This window comes from Montipora foliosa, chromosome 6, assembly GCF_036669935.1.
Source record: "Montipora foliosa isolate CH-2021 chromosome 6, ASM3666993v2, whole genome shotgun sequence".
Lineage (NCBI taxonomy): Eukaryota > Metazoa > Cnidaria > Anthozoa > Scleractinia > Acroporidae > Montipora > Montipora foliosa.
In genome coordinates, this window is record NC_090874.1 from 74,123,242 (window position 1) to 74,145,741 (window position 22,500).

General features: G+C 39.4%; 1 protein-coding gene across 6 annotated transcripts in view; it reads left to right on the forward strand.

Annotated features, from left to right (window-relative positions):
• Positions 1-22,500, forward strand: part of LOC138008405 (myosin heavy chain, cardiac muscle isoform-like) — an 81,837-nt gene that overhangs the window by 23,074 nt on the left and 36,263 nt on the right. For 4 of the 6 annotated variants that reach the window (XM_068855738.1, XM_068855737.1, XM_068855740.1 and 1 more), the window contains 19 exons: positions 1,169-1,290; positions 2,314-2,514; positions 3,871-4,207; positions 4,548-4,699; positions 5,109-5,162; positions 5,303-5,356; positions 5,957-6,019; positions 6,979-7,026; positions 7,294-7,311; positions 7,922-7,945; positions 9,226-9,255; positions 10,040-10,249; positions 12,207-12,422; positions 13,642-13,890; positions 14,295-14,351; positions 16,835-16,981; positions 17,478-17,714; positions 20,210-20,414; positions 21,112-21,334. In XM_068855738.1, the coding sequence (XP_068711839.1) occupies positions 1,169-1,290; positions 2,314-2,514; positions 3,871-4,207; positions 4,548-4,699; positions 5,109-5,162; positions 5,303-5,356; positions 5,957-6,019; positions 6,979-7,026; positions 7,294-7,311; positions 7,922-7,945; positions 9,226-9,255; positions 10,040-10,249; positions 12,207-12,422; positions 13,642-13,890; positions 14,295-14,351; positions 16,835-16,981; positions 17,478-17,714; positions 20,210-20,414; positions 21,112-21,334 (2,647 nt within the window). The remainder of the gene's footprint in view (positions 1-1,168; positions 1,291-2,313; positions 2,515-3,870; positions 4,208-4,547; positions 4,700-5,108; positions 5,163-5,302; positions 5,357-5,956; positions 6,020-6,978; positions 7,027-7,293; positions 7,312-7,921; positions 7,946-9,225; positions 9,256-10,039; positions 10,250-12,206; positions 12,423-13,641; positions 13,891-14,294; positions 14,352-16,834; positions 16,982-17,477; positions 17,715-20,209; positions 20,415-21,111; positions 21,335-22,500) is intronic. The other 2 variants (XM_068855739.1, XM_068855742.1) reach the window with 1 other exon arrangement.

A 22,500-nucleotide genomic window follows, 5' to 3' on the forward strand; every position in this document is an offset into this window, starting at 1 on the left:
TGGGTACTAGTACCTGTCTACGCTGAGTACAGTACTCGCCTAAAGTTGCTCAAACTAGGTCTCAAGATCAAAACACAGTCTGACTATAAATTATAAAGGGGTGCCCGCTTACTCTATCACAAATTCCCTTCTACTTTGAAACTTAATGAAACCCCTGTAGGCTCTTGATGTACTAGTTAGGTGTTTTTAACTTTGCACTAACCTCTTACTAACCGAGCGCAAGAGCTGTATTGCGGAATATTGGCCCAAGGTCGTGGCAGCTCGAAGTCCGTAGCAAAAACGACCAGGGGCCAATATATTCCCCAGTATACAACTGTTGTCCCAAGCAAGTGATGCTGGTACATGTAAGTTTATCATATGGCATTGTTTCTTCAAGCTTGCAATTGGTGAATGTTCATAATCTTTGTCAGATTCTATCAGCACACTTTGAACGGAAACCTTTTACATTGTACATGTAAAACTAAATCCTGTGTGCTATTATAATTTGTACTGTTCCGGTGAAAAAATGAAATTCCATCCTGAACTTTTTGTGTTTTGTTCAACTTGAATTTACCAGTCCTGAGAGAGAATGAGGATGGAAATGGACCTTTTCCATGGTAATGAATTGGGCACTGTAAAATCCCAACCGAAAACTAACCAATCAGAGCGCTCCATATAGCCTGAGAATTGCTTGCCATATATTAAATAGTCTTATTTGCATTTGTTCTTTTTCTTTTACCTCAGTCTATTAATTAATAATGTTAAGTGTCCGTAATAATTTCACCAAAAGCCTCTTTGGGATGTCTGTATAGAGCATGTCTTGCCTAATGTTATTTTGCAAAGTGACTGAAAACAAGTCATGTTTGAATAGAGGGGTTTTCAATTGAGTGTCCAAAGTAATTATGGAATTGCTCTGGTTTATGATTACTTCACTCAGTAATTGGTTCAAAGTTCTTGTGCCGCTTTTTTAACCACTCAGAGGTGAAACCAAAACCAATCTTGGCTCATGCTTGCACATTTTCCAGCACTTCGTGTCGGCTACATGTAATTATCTCGAGTTTTGATTGGTTACTGGATTGTCTCCGTCCTTTTTGATTGGGCAAAGTAATTACTTTGGTTTTGGTTTTACAACACTTGATTGAAACTCACTCTATTTGTCTGATCATTTTAATTAAATATGGCCTTCTAGAATTAAAACAACACTATGATGAACAAGTCAAGGAACTTGTTGGAAGCCATCAAAGAGAATTAACTCAGCTGAGAGATGACCACAAGGTGGAATTAAACAGAATGCAGAAAGCTTTGGATGTGGTAAGTGAGTTTTGACTAATTTTGTACCTTGCATCTCATATTTAAACTCAGTTGAAGTAATTAAAGTGTCATTGACAACATCTGGTAAAACAATAAGTTGAAGGGCTGTATTTCTCAAACTTCTGGATAAATACCTCTTACTAAGCGAGTTCGAGGTCTGTACTGTAAGTTACGGACCAACTTTTTTCCCGTTAATGTGTGGCACAAAGCGCACAGGCCATAAATCAACAGGAAAAAAAACCAGGATCCGTAACTTACAGTATGGACCAAGAAAACACGGTTAGTAAGATATTTATTATAATTATCTCTGAGGTGTATCCAGTGCACAGGAAAGAAAACTAGCTGCGGGCAGTAGGCTGTACTGTAGAATACGGCCCCGCAAAATTGACCAATCACAATGCGCATACTAAGTGGGAGATACATGTATAATAAATATTGTTATTGCTATCCTTGAAATAAAGGCTGCGACAATCAAGTGAGTCACTGATCCAATGAATAGTATTACCTGCCCTTTGAACCACTGGGAACTGGAATAAACTGTCCATTCTGTCGGTTCATTGCTGACTCAGAGGTAGAGACAGGAAGAGGTCCTGAGATTTGACAAAATAACCCAAATAAATAAATTTGACCGTCTATAATTCATTCCATTTCCTTTTGTATAATGCATGAACAAAAGAGAATGCTTCTTTCAAACCAAGTGCACTGCTTTCCTAACGTGATAAGGTCAAAGTAAAACAGTTATGTGTATATTCCTTCAGAGATGTCACTTAGCACCAGTAGATGGCTTAAGAATTTAATTGGCATCAAGGAGACCTTTCTGCGGCCTGAAATTCAACTGAACCCCAATGGTGGGGAGGTTTTTTCTTTTTAGAACCAATCTCAAGCTTGGTTACTTTGCCAACCAACTTGAGCATTGTTTTCTTGTTGATAATTCCCTGATCTTTCTAAAGGTCACATATCTTTTAATTATTGCAGCACCATTTAAGTTTTAAGTTACATACTAAATTAATTTTCCCTTCACAGGCAAGAAGAAAAAGTGAAGAGCTTAAAGCAGAGTTGTCAGATTCAAGCAAGCGTAATTCTACAGCTGCAGCTGATTCCGGAAGCAGCAAGCGTAACAGTCTTTTTTCACCTGAGGGCTCTGATGTTGGGGAATCACCCCGGAATTTATCTCTCAAGTCTTCAGCTCAGGCTGTCAGATTATTAAATAAAGGAAGAACCTTGGTAAGAAGAAAACAGGAAATGTTTTCTTTTGCCATTCTAGTATCATGATTATTCTAATTTACCTTTAGTTATTTTTCTTTAAGCTGTTACTTTAAAGAAGAAATTGACAGTAGTCTATTGTTGCGCACTTCTAGTATTGCACATCCCTTGGGGTTGAACAAGCTATTGTCTATATGGTTGGTGGGGAATCAGGGATTGATGGCCACTTTATGAGTGGCAAGCAACAACAAAATTTAATTACTATTGTCACACTGAAACACATATCAAGCAAGTAAAAAAAGGGTGTGCGCCTCTTTAATTTTTAATTTTAGGTTTGATGTGCAGTTGTCCAATACAGTCATATAATTACATGTAGATCCACACTGATTTTGACAAGTGTCACGAAATGTACCCTTGCTCTTCTCCCCAACTCTAACATCACTAAGTTGTGTCTTTGTAGATTACATGTACACGTACATTGTACCTCCGCGAGCTCCTCAAGGGAAGATAAACAGCTGAATTTGTTCTAACCTAAAAGTAACCCTAACCTTAACACTTACACCTTGTTGTTTGGAATGCTTAGATTTTTTAATTAAATGACACCTTGCACTAGATTTCAAATATGGGTGTGTATCCAATTATGTGCATTTCTGGACATGCCGGTAATTGTCTGCGTCAGCTCTGCAACTGTGATTGTAACCATGGTTATCGAATTAAGAGTTGATTGGCTGATGTAAAATAAGGACTCCACAAACTTAAAGGGGCTATCACCTCAAAAAACTTTCCACTTCTTTATTACCTGAAATCGTCCCAAATACGTCATGTTGTTTTTAGAACCTTTCAATTGAAATTTCACTTGTTTATCGTCTTTGAAAGACAGAAAAAGTTTTCATACCCTGATCCATAACCAAGCAATGAAGGGGAATGTTTCAGATAATGGGTTGACATCACAGACTGCTTTGCGTTGAGATAGTTCTTTGAAAACAGCGATGCAAATTAATTTGTGACCTAATAAAAAAGTGAAATTTCAATCAATAGGTTCTAAAAACAACATGATGTATTTGGGATGAGAATAAATAAATAAAGAAAAGTTTGTTGCGGTGATAGGCACTTAAATGAAAACCGTGAAAAGGTGAGTAGGTAATTCAGTAATTGAAATTGAGTGACTTAACTGACAGAACAATGATCCAACGCATGCAAATCCAACCACAAGGAGGACACTCTGAATTCTCCATGTCCATCTAAAGGTTTTTTATTTTAAAGAGAACAACTACAACAGCTGAGAGGTTGTACTAACCTGAAAATAATAGCATTTTGTGGTTGTATTCATTTACATTTTGCTCTCAGTCTGTAATAATTATCTTTTGCACTCTACAGAGTGATGCAGGTTCAAGCTCAGAACTCAGCGACAGCGCATCAACTCCACTCAATAAATCCACCACACCTTCACAGACATCACCTGCTGTTGACGTAACCAAGGAGAACACCAATGACAGCTTGGCAGGAAAGTCAGCCTCCAGCAAAGGCTCTAAATCTGACAAGAGCAAGAGGGAGAAGTCCTTAAAAGGGACCCCTGAAAAAACTGCAAAATCCAAGTCTCCTACTGACAAACCCCAGGCTGTTGTGGAGCCATTTGAGAAGTCTGTGGGAGGAGAGGGTAGTTCAGTGAACAATCAAGCTGCTGTATCACAACCACCCCCTGCGGCGATTCAAGGTGCACAAAGACAGTGTTTAGCTAATGCACTTAGTTTTAATGTGAAGGGCCATACTTAATTACCTAATTGCACACCAGTTGTTAAAGTACCATGAAACAACCACTGATGATAAACAGGAATAATTTTACCTCAGTTCTGCAAAAACTAGAGAAAAGTTAAGGATAACAAAATGGGTTCTTTTAACACATTCCTTGTTTTCCTGTATCATGTGATTAATAGGGACAGTAAGGCATGCTCCTTACACTAGAGCATTTGAAATGCTAACCAAGAGTTTTCAGTTCCAATCAATAAAATCTCTTCCAGTGATTGATCTTTGGTGTCTTATTTTATCATTATTAGTGGTAACATCTGTAGAAATGGTTGATGTTGGCATTCAGAGTGAGACAGAGGATTTGAGTGACCTTGAAACTAATGTACAGGGCTATGCAGCAGACAGAAAACCATCCATTCTACATGTTGTGCCTGAAGAAGAACACGAAGATAGTGAATTGGTAAGTACATCTTTGGAAATGTGTCTATACCCCATTCACACCAACAAGACACGTTTAATTAAACTGGGTTTATCAAAATGAAAATCAGTCACAGAAAAAATAATAAAGGACCAGCTTTTACAAGGGATTCAGGTGAGTTTCAATACATGGTTTTATCTGTGCTAAATTTGTAGTCGACAGAAATCAGTATACATGGTTTAAGAACAAGACACTTTAAAACTGTGTTTAACTAAACAATCATGTTTAAAACACGGTTAGGGTTTGGTGTGAATCGGGGCATTAGTCTTACTTACCAGTTGGAATTTTTGGAGTAAACAGTGATCTTTTTTGAGATTGTATGTGTTGATTAGACAAGTCAGAACGTCTGCCCAAAGCATACAGTTTGTGTTGTTGTTTTGTTAATTTGTAGGAAACTTTGTCTAAGGAAGAACTTGTTGAGAAGCTAGAAGACTACAGAGCAAAGGTAAATGTGTACACTTTCACCGTCTAAAATTCTTTGTGCATGCTACTGTAAGAAAACTGTGGAGAGAGTAGGAATTTCATCACCCATGAACTACTGAAGATGATATTCTATGACAGACACATTCTATTTTTTTTTTTAAGGCTCAGGACAGACAGAGAAACTTGGAGTTAGAACTTGCAGAATTGAAGAACAAGGTATACCTCTATTGGCTGTCCAGCACCTAGTAATCCTGCTTGACTGCCTTGTGTCTGCTTTTCCTCATGTGACATAGTACAAACCTTTTTGAGATATCGTACCAAGTGGGCCAAATACATGTATGCTGGGTAGAACACATCCCCTAAATGCCGGGAAGGTTCTTAGATGTCTCACAGCGTTTTATGAACACCTATGCTTTGTCTTATCTTTTTGTTAATCTTTTTAACATAATCTGAGAAGATTCAAAACTGTTGACAAAGACAGCTCTTTTATGACTGTTGGGACTGAGTTGAATCCTCGACTTCCCTTGCATCTGATGTTTCACCTACTGAGGTTCCTTGCCAGCTTTTTCCTTATTTCATTGTGGCTCTTGAAAACTAATTGGACACAGGATCTTGTGCTAAAGGGAGCAACTTGTGTTTATCGACAGATTCAGACATCAACAATTCTTTCTATTTGCTGTCCATGTAAACATGATAAAAATAATTATTATGTGTACATGTTCAAAGTGACAACCCTAAAACGATCTTATTTGTCTAAAGAGACACTCATGGAAGCAAATTCAGTGATTTGTAATGTTATTACTTTCCCTTTTGCAGTACATCATGAAAATGAATGCCATGAAGAAGGAAAATGAGGAATTTTATAAGAGTTTTCAACAAGTAAGCAAATGTTATAACAGTCTGCAATACACTTTACAGTTGTACGCTGTACAACTGTGAGAGAGTTGCAGGTGGGCCCTTGCAGTTCTCATGAAGATCCTGCAGGAACATTGTATCTGATTTGCTAAATGGGCATGTACATGTACTAAAACCAGGAACACCGTAACACTCTGGAACACCCTGGAAGTAACCCAAAACCCTCAATTTGGCTAACCCTAGGCCTAAAAACGAACTTAAGGCCTAGGGTTAGCCAGATTGAGGGTTTTGGGTTACTTCCAGGGTGTTCTGGAGTGTTCCGGAGTGTTCCGGTGCTCCGGTGCTCCGGTGTTCCGGCGTTCCTAGTTTTAGTACATGCCTGCTAAATGTATGGATTTTTGGGTGATATGTTGTCAAAATATTAGAATTTATAACAATGAGGAATGTTGGTCCCCAATCCATATTATTATAAGTATTAATAATAGAGTGGTTTCAATTGAGTGTCGAAAGTAATTAGCAAATTGCTTTGGTTTATGATTAGTTCACTCAGTGATTGGTTCAAAGTTCTCGTGCCACTTTTTCAACCAATCAGAAGTGAAACCAAAACCAATCGTGGCTCGCGCGTGCACATTTTCTCGCGCTTTGTGTCGGCTATGTGTAATTACTTCGAGTTTTGATCGGTTTACCAGATTTTCTCTGTCCTTTCTGATTGGCTAAAGTAATTACTTTGGTTTTGGTTTTACGACACTCAATTGAAAATCGTTCTATTATTAAGCAAGTTTGGTTTAATAGAAGACGCTTTTGGAAGGAACAAAAGTTCAGTTGTGTACTTTGTTTTTGTGTTCCTAAATGGACCAAAGGAACAAACGACAAAAATGCACAGAACTCGTTCTTATGATATCAATTTTCATGAAGCACTCGGCTCAGATGCACTGTAGGTTGATTCAATTTACCGTCGTTGATTCTTACTTCCAAAACAACAGGAGAAAGAAGCAATGAGCAGCAAACTTAGGGAAGCCGAGAAATTAAAGGTGAGTTTTCTTTTTCATTTTTTCATTTTTTATTATTAATTTTTCGTCAAGTCTAGTTGTCTAGTTATATTTTAACATTTATTCACATAAGAGTTATTGTTTATTCGATATCAAGCTAGTTTGGGATTGCTGTTGGCAAAACGGCAGCTTTACCAAAACCTGAATCATTTCCAGAAACAATGAAAGGCGTAGTCTAGCTAAAGCCATCATCTGAACGAGTTTTGCCTTCTTATTTTAGTAACCCATGTAATTTTTTTTATTCTCCAGGAACAGGCGGAAAAAGAGGTATGGCATGGTTAACTGCAATTCGTAAGAGTTGAGAAACAAAAAACAAAGACTGTAAGATTTTTGCTTTGTTAATAACCAAAAGCAAAGCATCGTTGCTATTTCATGCGCGAAGTTTTTCATTTTTGTGCTGCACAAGTTTTGTCAAGTGGGCAAAAGCAACGTGATTTTTCTTCGCAAACTGCTTTACTACTCAAAATTTCTTTGTGAACTGTTATTTTGAGGTGGGAATGTTTTAGGATTTTATTCGTGTGGCTGAGCAATTGTCTTAACAACAAAAACTGCTCGAGTCTAAGCTAAATTCCAAAGTGAGTGAATGTGTTACGATTTGTTTTTTCAACGATATCAAAACAGCTACTCCCGTCCCGTCCCGTCCCGTCCCGCTCATCCCCGATACGTTTCGTGAGCGAATGTGGAGGTATTCTCTCTTATATTGAGGAATGGGTTGAGGAAATGAATCCTCCGGGTGAGTCCTGAAAAAGGACTTTCCTAGGTGACTGGCATTTGGCTAGCCTGTGTGGAAGCCATATTTAGAGTCAATTTTGTATTAGTAAATTTGTTTGTTAATTATTTTTACTCTATTGATTGCCAACCATTTTTTTTTCTTTAGGCAGAAGAGGCTGTTTTGCAATTGGTAGGTATTAAATAACCCAATCCAGTTCATTCCACAGAAAACTAATTCTTCATTGCTAATTCAAGTTAAATACACTTCATCGCTATCGTTTCTCGCAAACTGGTTTTTGTGGAAAGATGGTATTGCTCGTGTACACATATGTTTCAGGGTTCGTTTGAAGTATTTCTTTGTCTTTAGCCTAAATTTATGACGTTGGGTAATCACCAACATCACAGACATTCGAATTGAACCAGTGGATTCTCATTCTTGGCCCAGTGGTTTGGCGTGCAGGGATTGCCTTGGTTCCAACCCCACTCGTAATAATTATTACGACATGTAATAATGGCCTGGGCCCGGTTGTTCGAAGGCCGGTTAACTTAATCCTGGATTAGTGTAAACTTTTGTTTCATGTTTTCAACTTTTTGATGAAAGTTTCTTTTGCTTATTTTTGTTTTTTACGGTTAACTTCTTCTAATGTAAAACTTTGCCGAATATCAGCGTTGAGCAGCATTTGGCAGTAGAGAAATAAACTCCTTGGTTAATTTTTAATCTGGGATTAGCATTAATCGGCTTTTGAACAACGGGGCCCTGGGCATTTTCATGTGTCAAAAGGGAGCTTAAGCAACGACAACGGCGACGGCAACGGCGACGAAAACGTCATTTCAAAATATAAATTCGCATTATTGTAATTACTTCGTGACTATTTCAGCCTTTTTAATATGACAACGGAGTGGTAGTATCTCAAAAATGACACTCGTCTGAACGGCACTTAATTTAGGGGAGAAAATTAAAATTTATCCTCAAGTGCCACAAATTTGGCTATTTCACGTTGTTGTTTTGCTGATGACGGCAAATAAATGGACAAAAGTGAAAAACGCACGTGCAGGGCGTGCAAAGCTATTGTTTTTGCCAACTAAATATGCAAATTTGTGACGTTCTTGTTGCCGTCGCCGTTGTCGTTGCTTAAGCTCCCTAATAACTTTCTACCCCTCCCCCAAGGCGTACTGCACAAAATAGTTGGTGCAGTGGAAAGAGCACTCGCCTCCCACCAGAGTGACCCGGGTTCGATTCCCAAACACAGCGTCATATGTGGGTTGATTCGGTTGGTCCTCTGCTTCGCTCCGAAATGTTTTTGTCCGGGTAATCCGATGTCCTCCTCTGAAGAAAGCAATATTTAATTTGATTTGATCCGGGTCAAGTTGACATGTAGTCTCTCCAGTTGCTAGGGGGTACTGCTCGTCTGTATAACTTTGAACATTTCTTAAAGTATTTTTATCAAATGTGCACCGTTTTTTTTCCAGGAAGAGGTACTTTCGGAGCAAGAAGAAATGGTAAGTGGATCACTCGTTTTTCTCGTACTTGCGGTCATGTTTTAAAAAGCTCGTTGCGACGAGAATGAAATTGTTCCGGGGATGGATGTGTTAGCTGCAGCCCCTAAATTTCTTCGATAGTCTCAAAATATATACCGAGGTTAAACGACGAAGCCTAAAAGTTTCACGGAGAACGCTTTCATCCTGATCTTACAAAGTAGCCATGGTTGGCAACAGCGATTGCCCTTACAAGTTAAGATCTGGAACCACTGTGTGATATCATTGTGCAAACACATGGCATTAAAAGCAGAGGAGAAAGGATTTAGCAAGTTAAAAAATATTGTTTCCGGCACAAAGGATCGGTGACAGTCACCTTATTTAATGCTTTCATTTTATTTATTACATAATGCATAACCTCACGAGGTCATTAAGCGGATGTTATCTCAATACAAATTAAAAAGGGACAATATCACACGCAAAATTTTCTTGGTTCACCTTTTTTTTTCGGCTTCCCATTCCCACGAATCCCTGCCGAAGTTTGTGCTGGTCTTGAATGAACTCTAGTCGCCCAAACGCCTACAAAATCAACGTATCAGTACTTAAGAGGAAACATGTAGGGGAGAGAATGGTGGGAGGCTAAAGTCGTCTGCCATTTTTCACTCGAAGCACATTCTATGCCACACACTAAATTTAGAAACGTTTTTGTGTCTCAAGCGCTTTGTCTTGGATTGTAGGCTTCTTGTTTGCGTAGGAAGCTTAGTTCTAAGATCCTTAGCTTATTTTGCCAAAATGATTCTATCTGCAGAGGCAAGCAAAGGAGAAGGCCTTACGTAACAAGCAAGCGGAGGAGACAATGACGACTTTGTCATTGTACGACAGGCACGAAGAGGAAACTATGACAAGCGGTTCGTTATTTGACAGGAAAGAGAAAGAAACTTTAACAAGCAAATCATTGTCAAATATGCGAGAGGAAGAAACCATGACTTCTATATCCTTGGCCACAGATCATGGAGAGGTAACGCTGCGGTTTGAAGTTTTGTTACAAGTTATTTAATGTATCGTACGGTCATCGTTAAACAATGACGACTTGATTTTGTGGGATGGTTTAGAATTAACAGGCTCTATTATGTGCGGAAACCCCCAGCTTTTGTGCGACAGCAGCGTCTACATAAAATGCAAATTAAATGCGACGTGTTGTTGGTCTGGGAGTAGGGACTTTACGATCTACGACGGCGACGTTGATGAAAACGTCACCTCAAAATATAACTTTGCACTATCGTAAGTTTCTCGCCGTTAGGTCATCTCGTTCGCGTCGTACAATGTGGGTGAAGTGTCCTAGAAATAAATTGGCACGAGCGGTTTGGGAGTAAACATGGACAATGAAAGATTCACATTTAAATGCTCGCGTTATCGTCAAAACCAGAAATTTGGTGATTTCAGGTCGTTGTTGTGCAGAGAACCGCACGAATTTGTGCTAAAATGCGTGCCACGCGTGCAGCACGATTACTTTTTCTCTTTTAACCAATGATATTGCTGTTTCGAGGCGTTCTCGTTGACGACCGCGTCGTCAATCGTAAAATCCCTAGTGTCTTCTCTGGCACGCCCTCTCGTGGGCTTCTCGTCTGCTTTCTTTCATCTTTACATCTTTCTTAACCCACGGATTTTAGAATATCTTTGTGTAGCTGATGTCTCCGAGGGTAATTACCCTCCCAACCATGATATACCACAGAGGAAAGACCACAACACCGGGAACTCCATGCCCTGCTCTTTTCGAATAATATGTGGGTGCTTTTACGTCCCACAGGGTTATGAACATTTGGGGGTTGTGAGACGGCGTCTACGGTTTATTGTCCTTAAGCGTTCTTAGGGAACCAGGCTTGGCGTAGTGGTGCCGGAGAGCACTCGCCTTTTCACCAATGTGGCTTGGGATCGATCCCCGGATACGACACCATATGTGGGTTGAGTTTGTTGGTTCTCTACTCTGCCCCGAGAGGTTTTTCTCCGGGTACTTCGGTTTTCCCCTCTCTACAAAAACCAACCCTTGATTTGGTTTGTTCTGATTTCTGTTGATTTGTAGCCTCCCCAATTAGTAGAGCACTCTTGCTCGGCTTAATGACCTTGAGACTTAAATAACGTGATCCGAGAAGACTAGGCAGCACTTTCCCCTTAGGTATTTTAAGACCCTGAGTGTTGCCCCCAGCTTCGCCCGAGACCGTGGGGACTGGGGGGGCACGGTTCGAATGGTGGGCTCCATGCCATCCTGGCAAGAAAGATGATGATGATGATGATGAGTTTTGGTCCGGCCGAAGTTTTGATCCCATGACCTCCCGAACAGTCGTCCACTTCTCAACCAACTGAGCCCACCGGTCGTCCTTTTTCTCCAACGTGATCCTTGAGTTGTGAACTATTGCACGCCTTCTTTTCTGTCCACAGCTTCAGTTTCTCTTCTTAGCTTTCGATTTTGACTTCGCACTTCTTTTCTTCTTCTTTTGTCTCTCACGAAGCATCACCTAATACCGTATCATTCACGAAGTTCAGTGGAATAGCAAACCACTCACTACTGTCGAATCTAACTCATCGTCTTTCTCAAAGATTGTCGTCCCAAGATTGAGATTTTTGTTAGAGATATTAGTTTCACTGTTACTGTGAGTATAAACTCGTATTTGCATATTGATTCCCATAAAAAATGATGCTAAACTCGAAAGTGGTCTTTAGGTTTAGATATTTTTCGTTAAACCAGTCAAGCTATTTCTTTCGTCCTTTGCTTTGCCAATGACGATCATTTTGCCGTTTTACAAGATAAATACAAACGAGGATGACTCCATATGACGTAGACACCGTTTTATACGATTTACACCTCTGAGTTGAGTTATCTGCCAGTTTTCGTTGCCCTTCAACTCCTTGTTTGAACAGAAAGGTGTTGGTATTGCATTTTTATTCATAACGTATTATTTATTGTTTTCTGTTGTTAGGCTGCGGGTGATTCCAAGAGACAGTCAGTTGGTACCCAATCATCCCGCCAATCATCAGCTCAGTTAGTGGACACGGGAACTGAATCTGAGCAAGTAGTGGACATGGCCCTGAGCCCGCGAGACAGTGGCTTTGAAGGGGCTCCTTCAAGTATGAAGTTTGATTCAAGACCAAGCTCTGTGGTGACAACTGCAGTACCAAAACTCGAAACGGAACAGGTAACAGACGACACGTGTGTTTAACACAATTGATAAAAAGATGGACAAGGCTAACCTGTACGCTGGTACACGTTAGCTTTGTCCATCGCAATAATTCTTTATGTTTTTAATTCCGGCAATGTAACGTTTCCACACCGTCGTGCACCAATTTTTTTCCGGTTTCTCTCTGACGTAGGGCTGACGCTCGAAACGTCGGTTCACAATTATAGTTCACTGTGGTTAATTAACTTTATCGACTTTTTTTGATAAAGTAAATTTTCGTTTTTCATTTCCCACCGCTGCAGCACCAGTTTCTTTAGATTGAAAATAACTCATTCATTCGTCTTCTGTTTTCTAGTGTGAGTAGTGCACTTACCTCGATGGCTAAGTTGATTATTTTAAAGTTGTGTGCTTAGTTACGCGGCCTATGAATGAAAGTGAGGCTGGAGTTTACCCGACTAATTGGGTAAGTGAGGCTGGAGTTTACCCAACTAATTAGCATGAGAACAACATCGTTAGCATAATAAAAGCAGGAAAGTCTGTATCATCAGAAGGTCAACTCCAGCCTCGCTTTTATTTAACGGCCAGGTAACTAAGCACATAACTGTGCAAAAACATTGAGAGAGAATTCAATGCAGAGAATTTGCATTTTCAATGGGAAACGTTAAATGTTACAAGGACGTTAATTCTTGCCTTATAGCCCTAAAGAATGTAACTTCCAATAAAATGGTTGTTTATAAATGCAGTAGCTAACTCTGCTCATGCAAGTCGGGTTAATAAAGTTCTTTTTTGGCAGTTGATGTCATTGGTTGCCGATTTGCGCGGCTGAACTAGAATAAAAATATAGGAATTTCTACGAATTGGATTGGTTCTTTGCGATGTTTGCACCTGCTGTGATTGGTCGAAGTAATTACTTTGGTATTTGTTTTACAACAATAACAGCAAAAGTTGTTCTTACTTATCCTTCACATGGTGGTTTGATCTCCCAGGGTTGCGCCCTCGCGTGACTTCACTTAGCTGTCACGTTACTTCACTCGAATAGTGACAAATGGTGAAGTAGAACTCAGTCTAAAGAAAGCGAAAGTTATAAAAGAGTTAACCGTAACAGGCGGAGCACAGAAATGTAATTGAATGCAGAGCCATTAAAGAGAACCGGAATACACTTGTACCGGAGTAAAGATCGTTACAGTATCATACCTAAACTGATGTGTTTACTGCTTTATTTTTGTTTGCTAAACAGAGTGAAGAACCAGAGAGCAAGACAGTAATGCTCTCCCCACCAGTGGAGAAACGACCAGTGATGAGTGCCAACGCTCGCAGACGACTCATAAACTCTGCTTTAAGCGACCATCCCGTAGCCCAGGAGACGCTTAAAACATATGATGCAGTGATGCAGTTCACGGAAACCATGGTGCAGTGGCTTGTGAGAGAAGGGCTAGAAATAGAAGCCAGTCTGGTTAAGACTATCAAACCGATTATTCTTAACAAGGTTAGATTTGAAGAAATAGAGGATCGTTCCCCTTTTCGACTGTCTGGACGTTTGCTAATCGCTGAATCTTGTTGCATGCGCGAAGGGGGTGTGTCAGCTGAAATGTAAAACAAATAGGCGAATATAACGTAAGATAGTTATTTACTTCTATTGCAAGAAACCCGCGCCAACGTAACAAATAAGAGAAATATAAAATTCGCGTTAAGGTGATTGGTTAGTTTGCTCGGGTAAAAACGTTCATCAATTGAACAGTGTACTACATACTTGTAGCTTCAACTAGAAGACTTGAACTGATCACAGGCAGAAAGCTTGGATTGGTGATAAAGGGCTGAGCAGTGCTTAACACTTTTGTGATAACTGTGTTGAATCAGGTCGTGAAATGCTTTTTAATCATTCATTGCCAGGAAGACACCATGCAAATCATAGAGAGCATGCCGGAAATACGCAACAGCATATCTCAGGTGAGACAGAGTTATCTTCATATCTCCAGCAAAGATATAAGTGGGAAGTGATAGGGTTACTATTAGAAAGTATTGACACAAAGAAATCTTTTGGCTATGATAACGTACATCCGCTCTTATTATCCTCTGCTGCACTTGAAATATTTCGACCGCTGACACATATCATAAATTTGTCACTTAAACATAGCATATTTCCTGATAACTTGAAAATTGCCAAAGTTATACCAATCTTTAAACAAGGCTCTCGTTCTTCATGCAATAACTATCGTCCCATATCAGTCCTTTCAGCACTAAGTAAAATCTTTGAGAGATGCGTTCTTAACCAATTATCATTTTATCTCACCTATGAAGATATTTTGGTACCAAATCAATATGGCTTTAGATCTGGCATGAGCACGGTTGACTGCTTGGTAGACCTTATAGATGAAATAACAAAAGCCCTTGACGAAGGAAATCATGCCATTTCCATATTTCTAGACCTAAGTAAAGCATTCGATACGGTCAACCATTTTATCCTATTATCAAAACTTGACGTTTATAGTATACGAGACATTGAAAACAAGTGGTTTAGATCTTACCTAAACAAAAGGAAGCAAAAAGTGTTTGTTAGTGGCGTTGAATCTGACTTCCTAGAAATAAACTCAGGAGTACCCCAAGGGTCGATCTTAGGTCCGGTTCTTTTTCTAGTTTATATAAATGATATTATTAATGCAACTAACTACTTTTCCATAAGACTATTTGCCGATGATACTTCGCTGACTGTGGCTGGTAAGGAACTAGAGTTATTGCTACAGTTAATAAATTCTGAATTGCCAGCAATTTATGAATGGCTTTGTTCTAACAGATTAACTTTGAATTTAAGTAAAACAAAATACTTAGTTTTCCAACCGAGACAAAAAGTTAATTCTAACTTACACCCTCCTCTAAAAATTGCCGACCAATATCTTGAGCAGTCGTACAACATTAAATGCTTAGGATTAGTTCTTGATTGCTTTTTGTCTTGGAAAGATCACATTGACCATATTAGTAGTAAAATCAGCAAAAGTGTAAATATCATCGCAAAGCTGAAACGACATGTAACAAAGCAGTCTTTGATAAGTATCTACTACGCACTTGTCTACCCCTATTTAAACTACGGCTGCATTCTGTGGGGTAATAATTACGAAGCTCCAGTATCACAATTGGTAAAGCTGCAAAACCAAGCTGTAAGAGTTATTAATAATGTTCCACTTCGAGATCATATTACGCCTCATTATGTAAACCTTGGTCTCATTAAGCTCCCTGACATTGTTAAGCTAAATACCTGCCAACTGATTTATGATCACTTAGTAGATAAAAAGCCATCTAATTTCACGTTGGCCTTTGTATCTGAGCAATATAATTATGATACAAGAAGTGCATCCCTGCAATACCTAAATCCTAGTAGCTTTAGAATAAATATACGCAAATTCTGCCCAACAGTTATAGGATGTTACTATTGGAATGATATTCCCTTATCTATACGTGAAAAGACAACTAAAAAATCGTTCAAAAGAGCACTTTTCAACTATTATCTTGCTCAGTATTAATCATCGTCACGCCGACTCTCCAATGTTGCATATATATATATATATATATTATATATATATATGTGTGTGTGTGTGTGTGTATATATCTTTTCCTCTCTTTATATATTTTTCATAGTTTTTTATAGTAATAGTGTTAATACTTCTCTTTTTTCTCTTTTAACCTAAATAAAACTGTAATTTAATCAAAGGGCATGTAATTAGTTTAACTATATCTTGCCCTCTCCATTTATTCTTGAAACCTGTTATTTAATTTCGCAAATAGCATCGTCATCTTCAAATATTGTAGTACAATGTAAATGTAAAATAAATAAATGGAGGAAATTAAAAAAAAAAAAAAAAAAAAAAAAAGTGATAGGGTTCAAACGCAAAACAGGAGATGTTGTTCGTATTGTCACGGTTTGACTTAAGCGATGATTTTATGGGGCTGGACTCTTGAAAAATCCTCCGTTGCCCAATCAGACCTCATTTTATATTGGTTTCAGTGCAACTTTGAGAAAAGTGTGTCTTATTATGAAAGAATTTGTACCAGGACATTTAGAAGGGTACAATTGCTATTCATTTGATTAGTTGTCTTGCCATAATGCCAAAGAAAGAGCCCTTCTGTTTTCAAAGCAAGACCAAGTGCAGTGGTGGAAGGCCCATTTCATATTCTCACGGTTGGACTGGAACAAGCCACAAATGCAGGCTGATGTGGGGAATCTCCTCAAAGTGTCATGCGCATGCTCGTTCCAGTCCACCCTTGATAGCACGAAAAGGGTCTATTTTGGTCCTTTTTTTTCCCATGTAAACGAAAGTAAATTTGAATAAGAGAGACAATGGATCGCGTTAAATACTATGTCTTCTTGATTAGGTTTGGGATGATAACCCTGTACTGCGTTTCATGACTAAGTTTGTCATAATTTAATGTTTTATTAGATTTTAAATCAGCTGGAAAGTATTCTGTCAAGTCAACACTTGGCACGCTCTACTGCTACTGAAACGAATAGTGTGGGCCTGACAACCTCGCAAGACACGCTACAAGAACCCAGCACTCGACCAGAGTGGAGACCAAAGAGCTTGAAGGTGTGAAATTATCTTGAATTGTCCGTGAGGTAGTATTTATTGTCCTCTAGATAAGTGTGACCTTCTGTCGAAATCACAGTGATGGGCCACGCCTTTTCAAAATTGATATACATAGCTTCCTGAAGTCTTACGTGAAAATGATGAGGTACGTACCTGGCGCTCGTGTGGAGTGATTTGTAAAATACGAAACGCGCGTATTTTTATTCTCGCGTGCTATGTGGTAACCGGTTCGATGAAGGGGAAATGCGGTTTTTCTGTTTTTCGGGATGTATTAAAAAGTAGGCGAATAGTTTTGCTTATGGAGGTAGCACAATATCGGGTGCCCACTCAAAAGGTGCATTGATTGTTACTCGGTCTTTACCTTGACGCTAGACTATTTGGCTCATTTTAATGAACAAAAGTATGAAAATCACATGCGACAGAAACAGAAAAAACAGAAGGGTAAAACAATAACATCGCATCGCCAAATCCACCTGACTGCCTTATTTCTTTTCAGAAGGATGATGTCGTCGATACAGCCACCCTGGATTCCAGTTATGTAAAATTACTCAAGGAGTACAACGACTTAGCTGAAGGCTACGAGCGACTACAGCAGCACTTGGACGAGGAAACCAAGTTTCATCAGGAACAGACCAGTCAAAATGTTGCAGTAATGACAGACATGCAGGATACCATCACACAACTCAGGAACCAAATAGCAGAGCTCAGGAACACGAGACCATCATCGTCTGCAGTATGTGAAGTTCTATTCATTCATTCATTCATTCCCTTTTAACACATTACCCTCTTACGGGATGTAAGACGAAATTGCAATTGACCGGCTCTCGTATGTCTTCATAAATAGGGAACTTAAGCAACGACGACGGCAACGAGAAAGTCATCTCGCGTTATAGTAATCACTTCTTGACTATTTCAACCTTTTTAACGTGACAAGGGTGTGGTAGTTCCTCCAAAATAGGGAGTTTAAGAAACGACGACGGCTACGGCAACGACAACGCCAAAAAGCAGCAATATTATTGGTTAAAAGAACCAAAGTGATGGTGCTGCACGTGCGGCACGCATTTTTGAACATTTCTGTCCCGTACTCGTCAAAACTACTACCTGAAATGACCAAATTTAAGGTTTTGACGACTATGTGGACAAACTGCAGTGAATCTTTCAGTCTCACTCTTTACTTCAAATCCGTCCGTACCAATCCAGTTATAGGACGTTATAGGATGGACTAATCACAAAATACTTAGAATAGCTCAAACTTATATTTTGAAGTGACGTTTTCGTCTCGGTAACCGCCGTGGTTTCTTAAGCGGCCTTCACACGGCAAATTTGAGTTTGCAAACTCAAGTTGGTGTGTGTGAACGGCACAAAAACAGTCGGCAAACACGTTGGCAAACTGTTGGCGACAAATAGAACTTGTCTCTATTCTCGCCAATAGTTTGCCGACTTGTTTGACAACTGTCGTTGTGTCTTTCACACACACCAACTTGAGTTTGCCAACACGATTTTGCAAACTTAAGTTTGCCGTGTGAAGGCCGCTGAAATCTCCCTTTTGACACTGGTCGGAACGGCGCTTAATTTAGAGGAGAAAATGATAATTTATCTTCAAGCGCTGACGTCCATCATAAAACCTGGTTATATCACGTTGTTGTTTTGCAGGCGACAGCAAAGAAAGGGGCAAAAGTGAAAAATGCTCGAGAAGGGTGTGCGAAGCTGTTGTTTTTGCTCCCTAAATATGCAAAATTGTGACGTTCTTGTTGCCGTCGCCGTTAGTTGTTCCTTAAGTTCCCTAGTAACTCAGACTTTTTAAATTTCATTCATCACAAATACAACAAAATAACATTAAATAATAACATGTAGGGAGTAGCTAAAACAACCGGGCAATTGCTGTTGTTAGCATTTAATAATCAGTTAATTATGTTTTTACAATAATAATTAATTAATGATTAAGTAAATTACAATGACATTTACTATTAGAGTGGACAATTGTCTGTCCATTTTCTATAGAAGGTTACTAAGTCATTATTATTAGTTGAAATATATTTTTCTGTTAGATATTTAATCAAACAGAAAACTCAGATGGTAGATCAAGTCCCATTCAATCCAGGATTTATTCAGGCTTCTTTTGCGACTGCTTATAAAGTTGCTTCATTAACTGCTATGATCACTTTCACTTGGAGGTTTTTTTTAAAGTCGTTGCCAATAGACCAATTTCTATAAATTCAAATTCAGTCCCAAACAAAAGGCATCATGTCGAGGCTCTGGGGAATAAATAGAAGGATTTGTATGAGTTTATTTCCCAGAGCCTCGAGATGATGCCATTTGTTTAGAACTGAATTTTAATATATCGAAATTGGTCTATTCATTGTTGTAAAGTTTTAACATTAGGGAGTTCAAGCAATTACGACAGCTACGGTAACGGCAACGTTCAAAACATGAATATCATTGATTAAAAGAGGGAAAAATAGTTGTGCTGCAGGTGCGGTACGCATTTTAGAACATTTCTTTGACATACTCCAAAAACAACGTGAAATGACCAAGCTTTAGGTTTAGACGACAACGTGATCACACAACAATGAACCTTTCATTTTCTATCTTTACTTTACTTTAATCCATTCGTAAAAATCCCGTTATAAGATAGTTTTTGTACAACATGAGCAAGATGGACGAATCGCGAAGTACTTATGATAGCGCTAAGTTTTACTTTGTGAAGGGACGTTTTTGTCGACGTCGCTGCTGTCCTTGCTTAAAATCCCAATTGGCCTATCACAACAGGCTAAAAGGAGCCCACGAACCAATCAAATCCCATGAATAAACGTGTGGAGGGAATCGCAAGTGATTTTTCTCTTGCCTGTGATTGGCTGATAACAATGCGAGCTTGCAAAGGCAATCACCAAGTTTAGTAATTCAAGGCTAATGAAATCGCGAAATTTCTTTCGACCTTCATTGGAAACCTCAGTGTCCTGTTAAGAATCTGTGAATGTTATTTGAGCAGCAACGAAAGGAAAGAGGTTTAAATCCCGTTAAAGCTTGAAATTTTCAGGCTTTCCCTTCGTTACCGCTCAAGTAGCTTTCTTACTGCAATGATAGAAATCTCAACATGCTTCTATCAGTAGTTTTAATACATGTCTTTCTTATGAACTGAGTCTTCGAAACCTGCTGTATTTGTAACGAAGATCGATTTCTGATTAAATGATCATCTTTTCATTTCGTTTGTCTTATTTCTTCTTTTAGCGGACAAGCTCCTCTATCATGTTTACTCGACTTGATGCCGAAAGGAACGCCAAGATTCTGAAACGCGCTGTAAATGAGAGGCGTTTGTCTGATGACAGTTTTTCAGTGATACTGGAGCACATGGATAATTATGTCAGTTTACCAGCACAAAGACTTGCCCACATTGTCAGACGTTACAGTCACCATCGTTCTATGAAAGATATCGGTGAGTATCGTGGTTGAAAGGGGCCCCCCTCACTTGTAATGATTGATTGATTGATTTTCTTTAAAAGCTTAAACGTCTTTTGGTGTTCAACTGTTCCGGGTGTCGTTATTGTGGGTTTTATGACGCTGCTGCATGTCTCAAAAGAAAATAGTGACACAGAGAGAAAGAGCAGGAAATTCCCCTGGAATTTGGTTTGATTCCGTTAAGTTTATTTGTAGAAACTCGAGTTAACCTCGGCGTCCGCTTCTTTGTTAGGCTGATTTAGCAACAGAACGGGAACGTCAGTGTCGACGGCGCGCGCAGAAAAAACACCAATGAGAATTCAGAATAGAATAGACTCCACTCTTTTCTTCTCTATTCTAAATTCTCATTGGTAGTTTTGCTGCGCGCGACGTCGCCAGTGACGTTCCCGTTCTGTTGCTAAACGTACAGGAACGCGACAACATGATGCCGCAATGGCTCTTCAAGTAGAAGGCCTCTTTAAATTTCTTTTGCCTCTGCGGACGTCGACACAAATTCACGTATCCCAAGATATCTGTAACTAGTATTTTCTCTGGATGGCCTTTTTTTCTAATTTTTTTTTTTTTTTTGGGAGGGGGGGGGGGGGGCGTTTTTTCATAGATATAGTAAACATTTAATATTAATATATCGAGGAAATCACGCATTTTGCTCTTGTGGTTCAATGCACTTTTCACAGAACAAAGTTTGAAGCATGGCGGCAGTCTCGATGAAAGAGTGTTTTCAACTCTGGATAGGATGGAAGCTTTACAAAACAGACGAGCCCAGCGTTGGGGAGACAAAATGGACAGATACGCTGGCGAACGAGAAAGACTCGCTGAACAGCTGACGGCTTGCTTTGAGAATCTGGAGCAAGAAACGGGAATTTTCCTCATCAAACCAGTGTACTCCTTCAAAGGAAGGTACATAGCGGGAAGAAACGATAAGCACTTGTCTAACAACATTGCCTTGATTTTATATGTTGAAGTTGAAGAAATATTTGAGAGCTTTCAAACATTGGTACCGCGTGAAAAGTGGTCAACTTGTTAGAGAGATTTAGCGTCGTTTCCCCGTGATGTCTCTGTAGCTACTCGTTATTCTTCTACGGGTTAACTGGTATCTACCCCGGAAAAACGGCTGGGTCTACTGGGTAGAATCAATGACGTCATCGCAAAATTAAAAAAAAATACATGGCGCTACCCGTTACCCGTACACCAATTTCTGGGTATCTTATTAGCTCGTTTCTTGTCTTTGAACTCCAGCCGATCGAGCGTCGTCTCAAAGGAGCGAGTCAATAAGGGAATAGGCCATTTCCGAGTTCATGTCTGCCTCCTCTTCCAAGCGAGTCTAGGTGCGAAGTTTTGTGATGGTTATTAGTTCTACTTTAAATATGAATAAAAACTAATTTTCTTTTTTAAAAAAACTTCACACTTAGACTGGCTTTGAAGGGGAAGCAGACATGAACTCGGTAATGGCCTATTTCATGCTTTTATGAAAAGCAGAAGCTTGGAATTTATCTTTTGATGTTTCACGTAAACACGGTCCTAAATCCCCTCAGTTCCAACTATTTCGTTCGAGACGATCGTCACACCAAATAGTGGTCCAACTCCGTAGTCGTCTTTGCGATTACCCGGTGAAGGAAAAGGGTTGGGGTTTCTTGCGAACCAACGTAAGGGCAAATCCCTGTCAGCGTTAACAGCCAATTATCAGGAGTGCATAACTCCTATTCTTGGTCTGTGCCGTGACCCTTTTTGAAACCAAAATATCTTTTGCCGAATTTCGGGTCGCACAAGCGACCTTTCTCAATCCTGCAGGTACCATAATAAATTACGTGCGGCTGGGCGGGTCTGGTTTCGCGAGAAAGTCAGTCCGAAAATCACTCGATCTGTCAAGACGCCGTGACAGAAATATATTGAAGTTGTTCGCTCGTGATCACGTGCTTCTGGTTGCGTCAGCAGTCCCATAGATTTCTGACTGATCGTTGCAGCTTTGTTAGGTGAATCGATAAAGCACTGAACTGAATGGCTCTTTAAACTTGGATAGCCGTTATTTTCGTAATGGGGGTGATCGATAGAAATTGAAGGGAGGT